Raw genomic sequence first — 13239 nt, forward strand, 5'->3', positions numbered from 1 at the left:
CTGCTCCTTCCCCTGCCATCCCTGCTCCCTCCCCTGCCATCCCTGCTCCTTCCCCTCCCATCCCTGCTCAATCCCCTGCCATCCCTGCCCTCCCCTCCCATCCCTGCTCAATCCCCTGCCATCCCTGCCCTCCCCTCCCATCCCTGCTCCCTCCCCTGCCATCCCTGCTCCCTCCCCTGCCGGGCCAGCCCGGGCTCATCTCTCCCAGGGAAGTGTCCAACCCATGTGTGCTTTCAGAGAATCATTAAGGTTGGAAAAGACCTTTGACCAAACACCACTGCCCGCTCATATCAGTCAGTACCACATCCAGGGTTTTTTGGCCACTCGCAGGGACAGTGACACCAGCGCTAGCAGGGGTGATGAGGGTCAGAACCTCGGGCTGTCCTGGCTCACCTGAGCCTTGGTGCATGTGTTAAATGTTTCACCTCCCACTTCTCTGCCTGCTGCAGCCATGGGGTAACACCATGTGCTGTGTGTAGCAGCAATTTGGCCAGCAGCTCTCTGACAAGGACAACAACAAAACACCCGGACAAGTGAGTCATTCCCTCACATCCCAAGCCCAGAGCTTTGGGAAACCTCAGTGAAAGTTACAGGGTTGTTTGTCTGTGCCTGCCAGCCTGTCCTTGATGCTGTCAGTGGAAGGGCCCAGATTATTTGTGTGTCTCAAGATCCTTTTGAGTCTCTGCAGATGAAAATGTGTCCTCGTGGTGAATGCAGTGGTGACTCAGCTCTAGGCAAGGAGGGAAGATGACCTTAGGAAAAGATTTTCACCCCCGTGCTCTGGAGATGTCCAGGAAAGGAAAGAAGGTTGAGTGGGGAAAAAATATTAGCCCTTGGCAGAAAGAGGCTTTAGAAGAAGCCCAGAGCTTAATGCCAGGGTGATGCTTCAGGTTTTAGCTTTTATAGTTTTCAGATTCTGTGCTGCTTTAGTGTGTAACTCTGAGCTTCACATGAGGGGATGGTGAGCTCTCTGCACAGAGCAGGGAGACAAAACAATTCCTTCTCTAGCTGGGGACCAAGGACAAATGATCCAAATCTCAGGCCCAAGAGCACAAACAACATGGGCTGGAGAGAGAAAAACAAGAAGGATGGGACTACATGGGCTAAAGCTGTAATGGGACAATTAATTCCAATATGCAAATGGAGCAGAATTTATAAAAGTGAGAGACCCCATGACTGGTTGTGCATTTTGTGACCATTTTGGTTCATCCTGGGTGCAGCCCTGGCTGGGCTCTTGTGCTGCCCAAGGTGGATCCACTGAGGCCTCCTAATAAATCCCTGCTTTATTCTGTAACTCTGTCCAGTCTCTGTTCTAGGGCAGCCTGCACAGGGCATCAAGGGAAGGGCTGCAAACTCTGGGGTCTGGGCACACAGCAGCCTCAGGCCTTGCTCCCGGCTCTTTGTGCAGCTGGAGCTGCAGGAGTTTCCTTCCTGCCCTCCCAAGAACAACCCAGGACTCTGGCAGGTGTGGAAGTGGCAATTCCAACAGTAGAACAGTCAGCCCAGCAGCAGCTACAGTAGAAGCAACCCCTCCCCTGCTCCAGGTGAGCCCTCAAAGCCCTCTGTGGCCTGTTAAAGCCTGGAGGACAGGGGCAGGGAGGGATGTCATGGGAATCTTCACTAGAAGCTCTGTGTTGATGGAGCAAATAAGCCCTGAACGTGCCACCAGCTCCCAGGGAAGCAAGCCTTGTCTCTGGGTGTGTGATTAAACCAGAGCCTTGTTCCAGTAGTACTTGCTCACCCTCCCAGGTGGTCTCCCTTCCCAGGACCTGCTCACATCACCTGTTGGATGTTCCCCAGGGGACACCTTTGGCTGCCCACCCAGCCAGGGCAGCTCAGTGGTTGTTGGGGCAGCGCTATGGTCTGTGCCTCAGCTCTGGTTTGATGTCCCAGTGGCTGCTGCTGCTGCAGTCTGACAGCTACAGCCCCTCAGGCAGAAAATGTGTCACTCCAGAGCTGAGGGGGCTTTCCACAGGACACCAAGCTCTCCTCATGCTGTACCCCACACCTTCCTTGCTCTTCTGCTCTCTGATCCTTCAGGGAGCTCTTTTAGCTCACCAAGGTCTCCCTCCCCCCACAGCCCTGAGCTTTCTGCTGTTCCTGACTGAGAATGGCAGGAGCAGGATTAGGCTGGGATGCTCTGACCCTTCTGACAGCAGCTCAGCCAATGGATGAAGGCACATTTTTCTCAGCACGTGCTTGTTTTTGTGAACATTAATCATATAAAACTCCTATGGGATAAGGAACTCTGACAGAACCTTTTTTTATATAATCTCATATTGTCAAACACTCTCCTGTCCTTTTCCTTGCCCTGGAGCCTTGGTCTCTGGCCTCAGCACAGCCTCTCTGGAAGATGAGTTTCTTCCCACTGCCAGAGGGCAGGGATGGATGGGATATTGGGAATTAGGAATTGTTCCCTGGCAGGGTGGGCAGGCCCTGGCACAGGGTGCCCAGAGCAGCTGTGGCTGCCCCTGGATCCCTGGCAGTGCCCAAGGCCAGGCTGGACAGGGCTTGGAGTGACCTGGGACAGTGGGAGGTGTCCGTGCCATGGCAGGGGGTGGAATGAGATGCACTTTAAGGTCCTTTCCAACCCAAACCATTCTAGGATGATATGAAGTGGCCTTACAGCTCTCTCTGGAGAGATAGCACACAACTGAGTGTGTGCAAGGTCTGTCTCCAAGTGTGCAAGATTTGTTTGTTCTGAGCTTTGTCTCCCCCATCCTGATATGTTTGGATGAAGGCTCAGTTGTGGATCCTCACTGTAACAATGGGATTGAGTCCTGCAAGGAAGATTGGGATCTTCTGGAGCATCTGTGCTAACTATTCCCTGCTCTTGTGTGCCTAAGGAGCAAGCAGCACAGAAGGTGACAAGTGACACCCTCTGAGCATCCCAGTGACATGGGACATCAGTGGCCAAGACCACTGTGCTGGGGCACATCTCTAAGCCCAGCCCTGTTCTGGTTCTGTCCTGCTCCCCACAGAGGGACTGTGGCTGGTGTTGGTCACTCCTTTTATGTGCCAGGCTTGGCTGTGGCTGAGCTGCAGCTGGGAGCCCAGCCAGGGGAAGCAGCTGATTCTCTTTCAGAAGAGAGACTTGCACATCAATAAATGTCTCATTACAGATGCTTTCTTCACCCTCTTGGCTCTCATTTCCTCTTTCAGCTTCCCCAGCTTTCTCTCCTGCTGGCTGGAAAGCTGCCTGTCTCCTGTGAGAGATGAGGAATGCTGGAACAGGCTGGTGTAGCTCTGTCCTTGCAGGTGAGGTGCTGGACAAGCCATGTATTTCCTTCAGTGTCTCCTAACCGTCCATGTCCTGTTCTGGCTCTTTGTGGGATCTGTTTCTGTAGATCCTGCTGTGGCTTCCAGGGACATGTGGGTCCTGTTTGAGTCACTTTGGAAAACATCTGCCAACTGTCAAAACCAGCTGAGAGGAGAGGAACCACTTCCTTGGGGTAACAGAGCTCAGGGCAGGGCAGTTTGTTCACTCAACTCCCAACACGAGAAAATGCTGAGCAAGCTCCAGAAAATCCATGGGAACTGGTGGGTTAGGATGGGATTCTGTTTTCCCAAAGCTCCATTATTACCCAGAAATAGGCACAGCCAGGATGGGGGTGGGTCAGGGGTCCCCTAGTGCCTGCTGAGGTTTGGGATTGTTCACTGGGGTTTTCCACAGTGACACAGAACCCCTGGAGCAACCAGTGCTGCAGGAGCAGGAGAGCCCCTCCAAACCACGTTCCTGCCTGCAGCTGCTGCTGCTTGAGCCAGTTCTGGGGAAGAGCAAACCAGCAAGCAGCTTGTTCTGGCTGCAGCACCAGCCCAGGGCACGGACAGAGCCTGACCTCCTGCAGTACAGTTCTCATTCAAAGGCTGGCCCCAGAGCAGCAAGATCCAGCTTTGCTTCAGGATTGGGAATGAACTCAGCAGGGAAGAAGTGCACATGGTGCAAGGAGTTTTACCTGAGCCTGCGGGGGTCTGTGATGGGAGCAGAGGAAAAGGCAGCAGCTGGAATATGCTGGAAGGAAACCCACAGAGGGAACAGGTTAAAGCCATTTCCTATCCATACCTCAGCTCTGTTCCACTTTTCAATGCCCTGTGCAAGGCTGACAGCACCAGCTCAGCCCTGACCCCTCACAGTCCACCAGAGGAGAGCTCAGAGGCTGGGGAAAAGCCCCCTGCGCTGACCACAGGCCCTGCAGGGCCTGGCCTGGGTTGGCACCAGCCCTGTGGGAGCACAGAGCCCATTCCCTGGCAGTGGCATGAGGCCACAGCACAGTGAGGCACTTGTCCAGGTCCTAATCCAGCATTTCCCCTCAGCAGGACCACAAAGGCTTGGAGGGGCTGCTCTGACTGCCAGGCTCTGGGGTGGGGTTTTGGGGTGTTTTGCCCAGTGTGACCTGCCAGAGGACAGGCACAATAAACCCTGCAGCCTCCCTTCCAGGGCACAGCCACAGGCACCAGCCTGGCTCCACTGAACACCACCCCAGCCAGGCTTCTGCTTCAGTGGGAAGCACAAGAGCCCTGCACAGGGCACAGACAAGGGCACCTCTGCTGCCTTCACCCCTCCAGCTCTGACACACAACTGCTGCACCCAAAACCTCCCCTCCACGCTGCTGCCCAGGCTATTTCTGACAAGCACCTGCAGCCTCCTGCCTTCAAGGGCCCCAAGAGGAACAACAGACAGCTTCTACATTTATTATTACAGTTGAACACAGCCTTGGACAGAGGAGAAGCAGCAGAAACCAACATGCAAAGCAATTAAAAGTCCCCAGGGGCTCGAGGAGCACCAGGCACAGCTCAGCTCCTGTACCTGCTCCCAGCAGGGTCTCTGGGGGCCCCTTCCCTGCAGCTGCTGCTCCATCGTGCCCCAGAGCAGGACGAGGTCATGGCAGACACCAAACCTACACACACAGAGAGGAGAGGACGGGCTGGGATTGTGTCTCAGTGAGTCAGGTCTGTATCTGACTGGAATCCAGCACACTCCAATCAGGAGACTGCCTGACCATCCTGAGTGGGAAGGGAGCCATGAAGATTATCAAGTCCAACTTCTTAAACGTTGTCTGTGCCAACAGGAAGAAGAGAGATCCTTTGGGGAGAGGTGCTGGCTTCCATAGCAAGTCAGGAGATGAAGCTCAGATATTTCACCACCAATTTCTTGTGTCAGAGCTGGCATCTCTTGGAGCCAGCAGCTCTTCTAAATGCCTGTGATGGATGTTGAGGCCAAAAATTTGCACAGCGATGGAGAAATCTTTGCCAACACGTAGAAATGGATGTCCCCAGAAGGAAGAGGTGCATCAGGCTTGACTGGCCCTTGCAGACAACACAACAAACCCCACCCACGTGCTGTGCAGAGCCATTATGTCCTCCTACACCTCTTCCTTTGGCAGGCCTCCGCATCCGAGCCGCACGAGCTGTCCGAGTCGCTCCCCGAGGATGAGGAGGAGGAAGGCTTCGACGTGCTATAGTTCATGCTCAAGACCCAGCCCAGTTTGTTGTGCAGCACCTGTTTGAGTCCTGGGGGCAGGGGCAGCACCTCCAGCGTGTCCACATAGTCGGGCAGGAGCTGGCGCAGGCGGAAGCAGCACAGGTACTGCAGGGACGTGCGGCTGGCGCAGGACCGGATCACCTTCATGCTGCTCTTGGCCGCCGTCGAGCATACCATGGGGTAAAACTTCTTGTTCTGCAGCTTTGTGGCTGCCACCCCTGCCAGGCACAGCACCAGGGAGGGCACGTTAGTTTAGACACAGGGATCTCCCCCCTCCCACCTACCCCAAACCCATTAACTGCAAAGCTGTTGGGAAAAGCTTTCCAAAATCCCAATCTATTAAACAACAAATGCGATCATCCTCCCACTCACTTCACACCTTGGTCTTCTGCTTTCCCAGTGTTCCCTGCTGCAACCAGACTCGAGTTGCTCCCACCCCATCCCTGGCTCTCACCTATGCACTTGCGGTTCTTGAAGAACGTGAGTGTCCCGTGCCACGTGTCCAAATGCACCCCAATAATGGAGCCTTGGCCAAACCTCGAGGAGAAGTTTGTTTTGTCGCCCTTGTGGTGCAGCAGTCCTGAAAACACACACAAAAAATGGCATTCTGTGAAAAACCTGCACTCCAGAAATTCATCCCAACTCCCATGCTGCTGGTACAGCCTTGCTCAGTGCCAAAAACATCCCTGCATTTCTGACCCCTGCCCTCCCATCCCAGAGTGGCTGGTGGAAATGCAGAAGTGAGGTTTTACAACTCCAGAGTACAGGGAGCAGCACCAAAGGGCTGATGTGACAGTAGTACCCTGGTGCCCTGGCAGGGTCCCACACCAGGTCTAAGGGCTCTCCAAAAAGTGGGCTGTGGCAGTGTTCACAGGGGTCTTAGGATAAGGGAAGAGACGAGGATCTGACTCCATGTTTCAGAAGGCTTGATTTATTATTTTATGATATATATATTATATTAAAACTATACTAAAAGAATAGAAGAAAGGATTTCATCAGAAGGTTAGCTAAGAATAGAATAGGAAAAAATGATAACAAAGGCTTGTGACTGACCAAGACAGTCCGGACAGCTGGACTGTGATTGGCCATTAATTAGAAACAACCACATGAGACCAATCACAGATGCATCTGTTGCATTCCACAGCAGCAGATAATCATTGTTTACATTTTGTTCCTGAGCCCTCTCAGCTTCTCAGGAGAAAAAATCCTAAGGAAAGGATTTTTCATAAAACATCTCTGTGACAGTGGGCCAGGAGAGATGCTCCAAGGGCTGTGAGCTGCCAGCAGCTTCTCTGAGGTCCTTAACAAAGGGATTCACAGGCCTGGTGGCACCTCCTGTGCCACTGCTGCCCACCCAGCCACCCTGGCCGCGTTACCTGTGTAGGAGAGGCCCCAGCTGTCCTCGTCCTTGCCCAGCAGGCTGCAGAAGGTGTGGCGGTACTTGTCCAGGTTCACGTCCGACGTCCCAATCCCCACCATCTGCCAGGCCAAGCAGGGAGGGACAACACAAGCTCAGTGTCTTTTCAAGCAGCAAGACACAACCAGGATTCCACATCCAGTTCTTCCCTCCTCTCCTTGGCTCAGCCCAAAACACCCAGAGGGGTTGGTGAAGCCAAGTCAGAGGTTTCAGGGTGGAACTGAAGGCTCCCAGCTCTGATTTGCTTTCCTAAGTGAAGAGGTGCAGCTAAAATGCTGAAGAAGGTCCCTGTCCTGTTCACAGAGTCACAGAATGGCTTGAGTTGGAAGGAACTGTAAAGCTCATCTCATTCCCCCCCCTGCCATGGGCAGGGACACCTCCCACTGTCCCAGGTGCTCCAAGCCCTGCCCAGCCTGGCCTTGGGCACTGCCAGGGATCCAGGGGCAGCCACAGCTGCTCTGGGCACCCTGTGCCAGGGCCTGCCCACCCTCCCAGGGAACAATTCCTAATTCCCAATATCCCATCCAGCCCTGCCCTCGGGCAGTGGGAGCCATTCCCTGTGTCCTGTCCCTCCATCCCTTGTCCTCAGTCCCTCTCCAGCTCTCCTGGAGCCCCTTCAGGCCCTGGCAGGGGCTCTGAGGTGTCCCTGGAGCCTTCTCCTCTCCAGGTGAGCACCCCCAGCTCTCCCAGCCTGGCTCCAGAGCAGAGGGGCTCCAGCCCTTGGAGCATCTCCATGGGCTCCCCTGGACTCTCTCCAGCAGCTCCACATCCTTCCTGTGCTGGGCCCCAGATCTGGAGGCAGCTCTGCAGGTGGGGGCTCACCTGAGGGAGCAGAGGGGCAGAATTCTCCCCTCCTGCTGCCCACGCTGGGGGCTCAGCCCAGCACAGGGGGGTTCTGGGTCCTCATGGCCAGGCCATGTCCAGTTCTTATCCTCCAACACTCCATGTCCTTCCCCCAGGGCTGCTCTCACTTTAATCTCTGCCCAGCCTGGATTGGTGCTTGGGATTGCCCTGACCCAGGTGCAGCACTGGCACTTGGGCCTTGTTCAACTTTTTCCCCATGGCCCCACCTCTCCAGGCTGTCCAGGTCTCTCTGGATGCCCCATCCCTCCCCTCCAAGGTGTCACCTCCCCACACAGCTGGTGCCAGCTCTGGCTGAGGGTACCCTGATCCCACTGTCCATGTCCTCAGCAGAGATGTGAAACAATACTGGTCCCAGTGCCAGCCCCTGAGCAATGTCACTTGTCACTGGTCTCTGTCAACTCTCAACTCTTTGCATGTGCTCATCCAGACAATTCCACACCCATCAAGTGGTCCCTCTGTCACATCCATGTCTCTCCAGGTTAGAGACAAGGATGCCATGCAAGGCAGAACAAATGCTTTGCATAAGTTCAGGTAGATGAGATCAGTTCCTCATCCCTCCTCCACCAACACTGTAACCCCATCACAGAAAGCCACTGAATCCCTTAGTGAAGCCATGATGGATGTCCCACGCTTTCCATGTGCCTTTGCATAGCTTCCAAAAGGATCTGCTCCATGTTTGCCAGGCCCAGAGGTGAGACTGATCAGCCTGTACTTCCCCAGATGTTCCTTATTTCCCTTTCTAAAAATGGGGGTTATGTTTCCTTTTTTCCAGTCACTGGAACTTCACCAAGCTGCCACAGCTTCTCCAATATGACAGACAGTGGCTAAGCCACTTCATCCACCAGCTCCCTCCATCCACTAACCCAGGGATGCATCTCATCAGCTCCCCATGGACTTGTGCACTTCCAGACAGCCTCAAACCTCATCCTGCCAGCCCCTGTCCAAACTCCTGGGCATTTCTGCGTGCCCCACACGTACCATGTCAGTGCCATACACCGGGGAGGTCATCTTGATCTCCCAGAAGTGCTGGCCCTCTGCCAGCTCCTTGTTGCCGCGGATGGCGGCCGTGCCACAGCTGTACTCCATGTGGAAGTTCACCTTGCGGTTGTCACACGTCAGCAGCGTGGCTGTTGATTTGTTCAGGTCATCCCACACCCAGTCAAAATCTGTTGAGGAAGCACACAGGGGACAAGGATGAGCAAAGACCCTCAGGGAACCAGCCCCAAGCCAAAGTATAGGCAGATGTTTGTTTTGAAGGCCTGTTAGTGGGTTTGTTTCTATTTCTCTTCTTGTTTAAGAGGATAAATCTTAAGCTGTGCACATCAGAGAACTGCTTGAGGTCTGAACCACTTTGCAGTGTCCCACCAGGGATGGATCAGTGCTCCAGTGTCAGCATTCACCAGGCCAAATTTTGGCTGACACGGGCAGAGTCTCCCTTCTCCCCACACTCCTCGTGGGATCAAGGGGTGGCTCTGCCCTGCCACAGGCTCTCCCCCAGCCCAGGCCCTCCCTGTGCTCTGAGCCAGGCACCCTGCCAGCCCCTGCAGGGATCAGGACGGCCCTAAGCAGGGCTCTGTTTCACTGGGGCCTAAGCCAGATCGGAAAGCAGGTCCCAGGGGTGAGTGCTGACGCCGTGACAGCATCAGCCCTGAGCCTGAAACACGACAGCAGGCAGGGGCTGGTAATCCTCTGTGCCTCAGGATGTAAACACAGGGATGCTGGGACAGGAACAGGACACTGCAGGGACCTTCTGTAGCAGGCCCAGGGCCTGCAATGCCACCAGGGCATTCAGCAGCCTAAGATAGGAAATGCCTAGTCATGATGACTGGACCTTAGAAGCCCCTCTCCCACCTCCAGGCACTTGCTTATCTCTCTGTAAGACTATAGGTCACTTTCCTTTGACCCTTACTATTGGACAATTTCTAAAACCCCTGTACCCTATATATAGGGCTACTTTTGCCCAGCTCAGCAGAAGAGCTGTCCCTGAGAACCTTCACAGAAGATTCAATAAAGACATCCCTGTGGAACCTCACACAGCACTTCTCCTCTCTCTCCCTGTATTGCTGGATGGAACGTGCCTGGGCTCGTCTGGCCCTGCTTGACCAAAGGCAGCAGCTGTGGTGGTTTCACCTCAGAGACACCTTTGGCTAGCTGGATGCTGCAGCTGGGTGCTTGGGACAAGTCCAGGCATGCAGGAGCTCAGGTTTACCTCTGGCAGAGAGACTTCAAGGTGAGGTGAAGGAAAAGGAGTCGGGTTCTGCTGGAGGGTTTCGATCCAGAGCTTCATTGCTGGCCCACAGGCCTCTGAATGCAGCAACAGCTCCAACAGAACCTCCCTGAACCTCGTGGTTGCTGTGTCTTTTAACCCCAGGAGAGGGGCAGGGAAGGGGTAGGGATCCCACCAACCAGGTAAGGGAGGGGGGGAGTCTCAGGGGACAAATGACACCTGGATGGCCCAATGTCCCCAGGGCTGAGAGGCATCTTTTGAACTTTGCCAATCACACGATGCCCTTTCTGGAACGCCAAGATTGACGGACAGCACTTAGCAGGGGGCAAGGAAGAGGAAGGGAGAGGTTGTTGGCACACCTGGGGAAGGAACTGGGATAGCTGAAACAACATTGCATCGCAACATCCCTGCGTCTCCTAAGGAACCTAGCAAGCAAAGAGCTGAAATCACAAAATGAGCTGATAATCACTAGAGCTGATATCACCTAAGCTAGCTAAGGTAGCCTGCAGCTGGGAGCTGCTTGGGAACTCAGGCTGTGCTGAACAGGACTGTGCTATCCGGACCCACTGGGGATACCCCAAAACCCGGCAGAGGCTGCACTGTCCCCCCATCCCCAGCCCCTTACACTCATCCTCCTCTCCGCAGCGGCAGTCACGGACACGGTGCAGGGAGTGCAGGCTGGAGCAGTAGGGAGCTTCACTCTGGTTCTCACAGTTGCAGTAGGACTCTCCAGTCACAGGGATGGCACTTGGGATGGAGGGAGACAGGGAGGAGAATTCTGGCTCCGAATCCGAGTCGCTGTGCTGCTGGGGAGAACAGGAATGCTCACTGCTGGGGAGAACGGGAATGCTCACTGCTGGGGAGAACGGGAATGCTCACTGCTGGGGAGAGCGGGAATGCTCACTGCTGGGGAGAGCGGGAATGCTCACTGCTGGGGAGAGCGGGAATGCTCACTGCTGGGGAGAGCGGGAATGCTCACTGCTGGGCACCCTGGCCATAGGAGCTGGGCTGGCAGAGCTCCCTGAGGGCTCTGCTGGGACATCCCCAGGCTCCTGTCACACAGGGAGAGGCTGTGCCCATGGGATCACTCTGCTCTGGGACATGGATAGTGCCTGCTGAGCCTCAGGGACCCCTCAGCACTCTGCAGTGCAGGTACATCCTGTGTGCGTGCCAGGGACACGGAGCTGTCACAGCAGGGTGACAGCCCAAGTCTGCAACACACACATTCTGAAGGAAATGCTGTGCTAAAGCTTTGGCTTTCACCAGGCAGGATCCAGCTACCAGCAGAGCCAAACACTGCTCTGGAGAGGCTGTGAAGAGGCTGAGAGGCACAGGAGGACAAGGGAGAGGGGGCAAGACAAAGGGAGCCAGGTGAGCAGCATGGCTGCAGCTCCTCAGGCCAGCACTGCAGACAGACCTACAGGGACAGGGCAGGATTAAAGGGCTTTTGTTTACTTTCATGAACACAAAAACCTGATTTACTGTTCCCCAGTGCCAAGAGACCACAGTGATTCTGGACTGGACACGGTGAGAGGCACAGCCCAGTATCACTCCTGGGTTATGGGGTTGCCTAAGGGATTCTCTTACCACTGGTTGCAGAGTTACTCTAGGTTTACATCCTGCTCAGGTGTACCTGGTTGTTATTCACCACCATGGTCAGGGGCATTTAATGACAAAAATCCTTTAAATTCATGTTCTTGCAGCTGTGTAAGACAGGGAATTGAAACTGCTTGGGCTTACATATGTACTGTCCAGGTCCCTTGCTCTGGCCTGCAGACCCAAGAGCTTGGGTCCTGTCTTTCCTAACTTCTAACTTTCCCAAGTAGTGCTGCCTAGAAATCCTGTCATTCCCCTGGCTGCAGAGACAGAAAACTGCTCATTTGCTGGGAGCACAGTGCCTGGGTTTGGACACTGTGCTCTGGCACAGCCTCCTGGCTTCAGTGTGGCTCTGAAGCTCCTGGAGCAGCTCCTTGTGTCCCCACCACTGCACAGGAAACTCAGCCCACACACTCAAGAATTAGGAAAACAGGCAAGGATGGCAGAAGTGAATCAGTCACTCCTTGCCCTGTTTTACTCTTGCTCTCCCTGCTGTGTTCCCATCTCCAGCACACCTGGACCAGGTTCAGAAGTGGGTCTCACACTGCAGAGCAGGAAATGTGAAGAAATTTCAGTCTGAAGACACTGCCCTGCAACCTCCACCACCACCTCCAAGCCCCTCACAGCCCAGGAGGGAGCACAGGCAGCCTGATTAGGGAACTGATCCACTTCAAACACTTATCTAGAGCTCTGCTTCCAAAAAAATTTATAAAAATATGGAGGGGTTTGACAGCTGGCCTGCAAGCAAAGCTGAGTTAACAGAAGAAATAACAATTGATGATTTTCAAGTGTATCCATAGCAAGGAAGAAGACAAGGCTGTCAGCATGGGAACAGATTAGAAAAGATACATGAAAATTTTTGTATGCTAGACTATGTGCATAAGTAGATGTGTACATGTGCCTTATTAAATTTCTGTAAAACTTTTGCCAATTATATTGATGCTAATTGCTTTGCACCAATGAATATAATAAGTTATTGATGACTTCAGATCATGCTTTGGTAAGAGTATATAAGCTAGAGAACATGCAAAATAAAAAATTGTTTTCTTCTTGGACCCTGATGATGTGTGTGTCACGTCCAACCTAACGATAAGACAAAAATACTGTATGTACTTTATGTATGACACACCCATTCTATGCTTGAAAAAGCTTTTAGTTTAGTATCAATATTGACCATTACTGAATCCTTCCTGCTTTTGGCCAGTTCAGACTGGGTATCAGGGGCAGGAAAATACCTCCTGTTGTAGGGGGATAGAATATAGGAAAATAAAGATAGTGTAGAAAGTAATCTTACCCCTGGGCCAATTATCCAAGATTAGGAACAGGCCTGACTTTAACAGGGCACACTGTAAGCAATGAGAAGAAGAGTGCTAAAAAAGAGTGGGGTGGCTGCTTGAGAAGGGAACTGGAGTCAGCTGGGTGCTTTGTGAAGAAGGAAGAGCCAGTGCTCAGTGGAGCCACCCATGAGAAAACACCAAGGAGGTGTAGGAGTGTCAGGGGCAGGATGGTCGGGACAGAGAGCAGAGATCTCTGCAGCCAGGTCAGGAACTTGGGGGTTATTGCACAGGGCCTGGGTGCAGGGCCCTGCTGGGAGCTGCCAGCCACAGCTCAGAGCAGGCTGAGAGAAGAGAGGGGGAGAGAGGATGAGAGGGT

The 13239-nt window shown here is 53.8% G+C and overlaps 1 protein-coding gene and 1 long non-coding RNA gene across 3 annotated transcripts in view; one reads left to right on the top strand and one right to left on the bottom strand.

The window, feature by feature from the left end:
* Nucleotides 1-12195, top strand: part of LOC115948360 — an 18606-nt gene extending 6411 nt beyond the window's left edge. The window contains exon 3 of the long non-coding RNA XR_004082176.1: nucleotides 12097-12195. This is a non-coding gene — a long non-coding RNA (uncharacterized LOC115948360). The remainder of the gene's footprint in view (nucleotides 1-12096) is intronic.
* SPSB3 (splA/ryanodine receptor domain and SOCS box containing 3) lies at nucleotides 4676-11550 on the bottom strand. Of its 2 annotated transcripts, none has more exons than XM_031060443.1 (5): nucleotides 10616-11550; nucleotides 8742-8929; nucleotides 6859-6961; nucleotides 5937-6062; nucleotides 4676-5700 (listed from the first exon to the last, which is right to left on the bottom strand). In XM_031060443.1, the coding sequence occupies exons 2-5, from the start codon at nucleotides 8847-8849 to the stop codon at nucleotides 5354-5356; spliced, it is 684 nt and encodes a 227-aa protein (XP_030916303.1). In that variant the 5' UTR covers nucleotides 8850-8929; nucleotides 10616-11550; the 3' UTR covers nucleotides 4676-5353. The 2 variants fall into 2 exon arrangements, with proteins under 2 accessions (XP_030916303.1, XP_030916304.1); XM_031060444.1 differs by having other exon boundaries at nucleotides 8742-8800; nucleotides 10695-10753.
* Nucleotides 12196-13239: the final 1044 nt, after the last annotated feature.

Source organism: Geospiza fortis, unplaced genomic scaffold (assembly GCF_000277835.1).
Source record: "Geospiza fortis unplaced genomic scaffold, GeoFor_1.0 scaffold114, whole genome shotgun sequence".
NCBI classification, from domain to species: Eukaryota; Metazoa; Chordata; class Aves; order Passeriformes; family Thraupidae; genus Geospiza; species Geospiza fortis.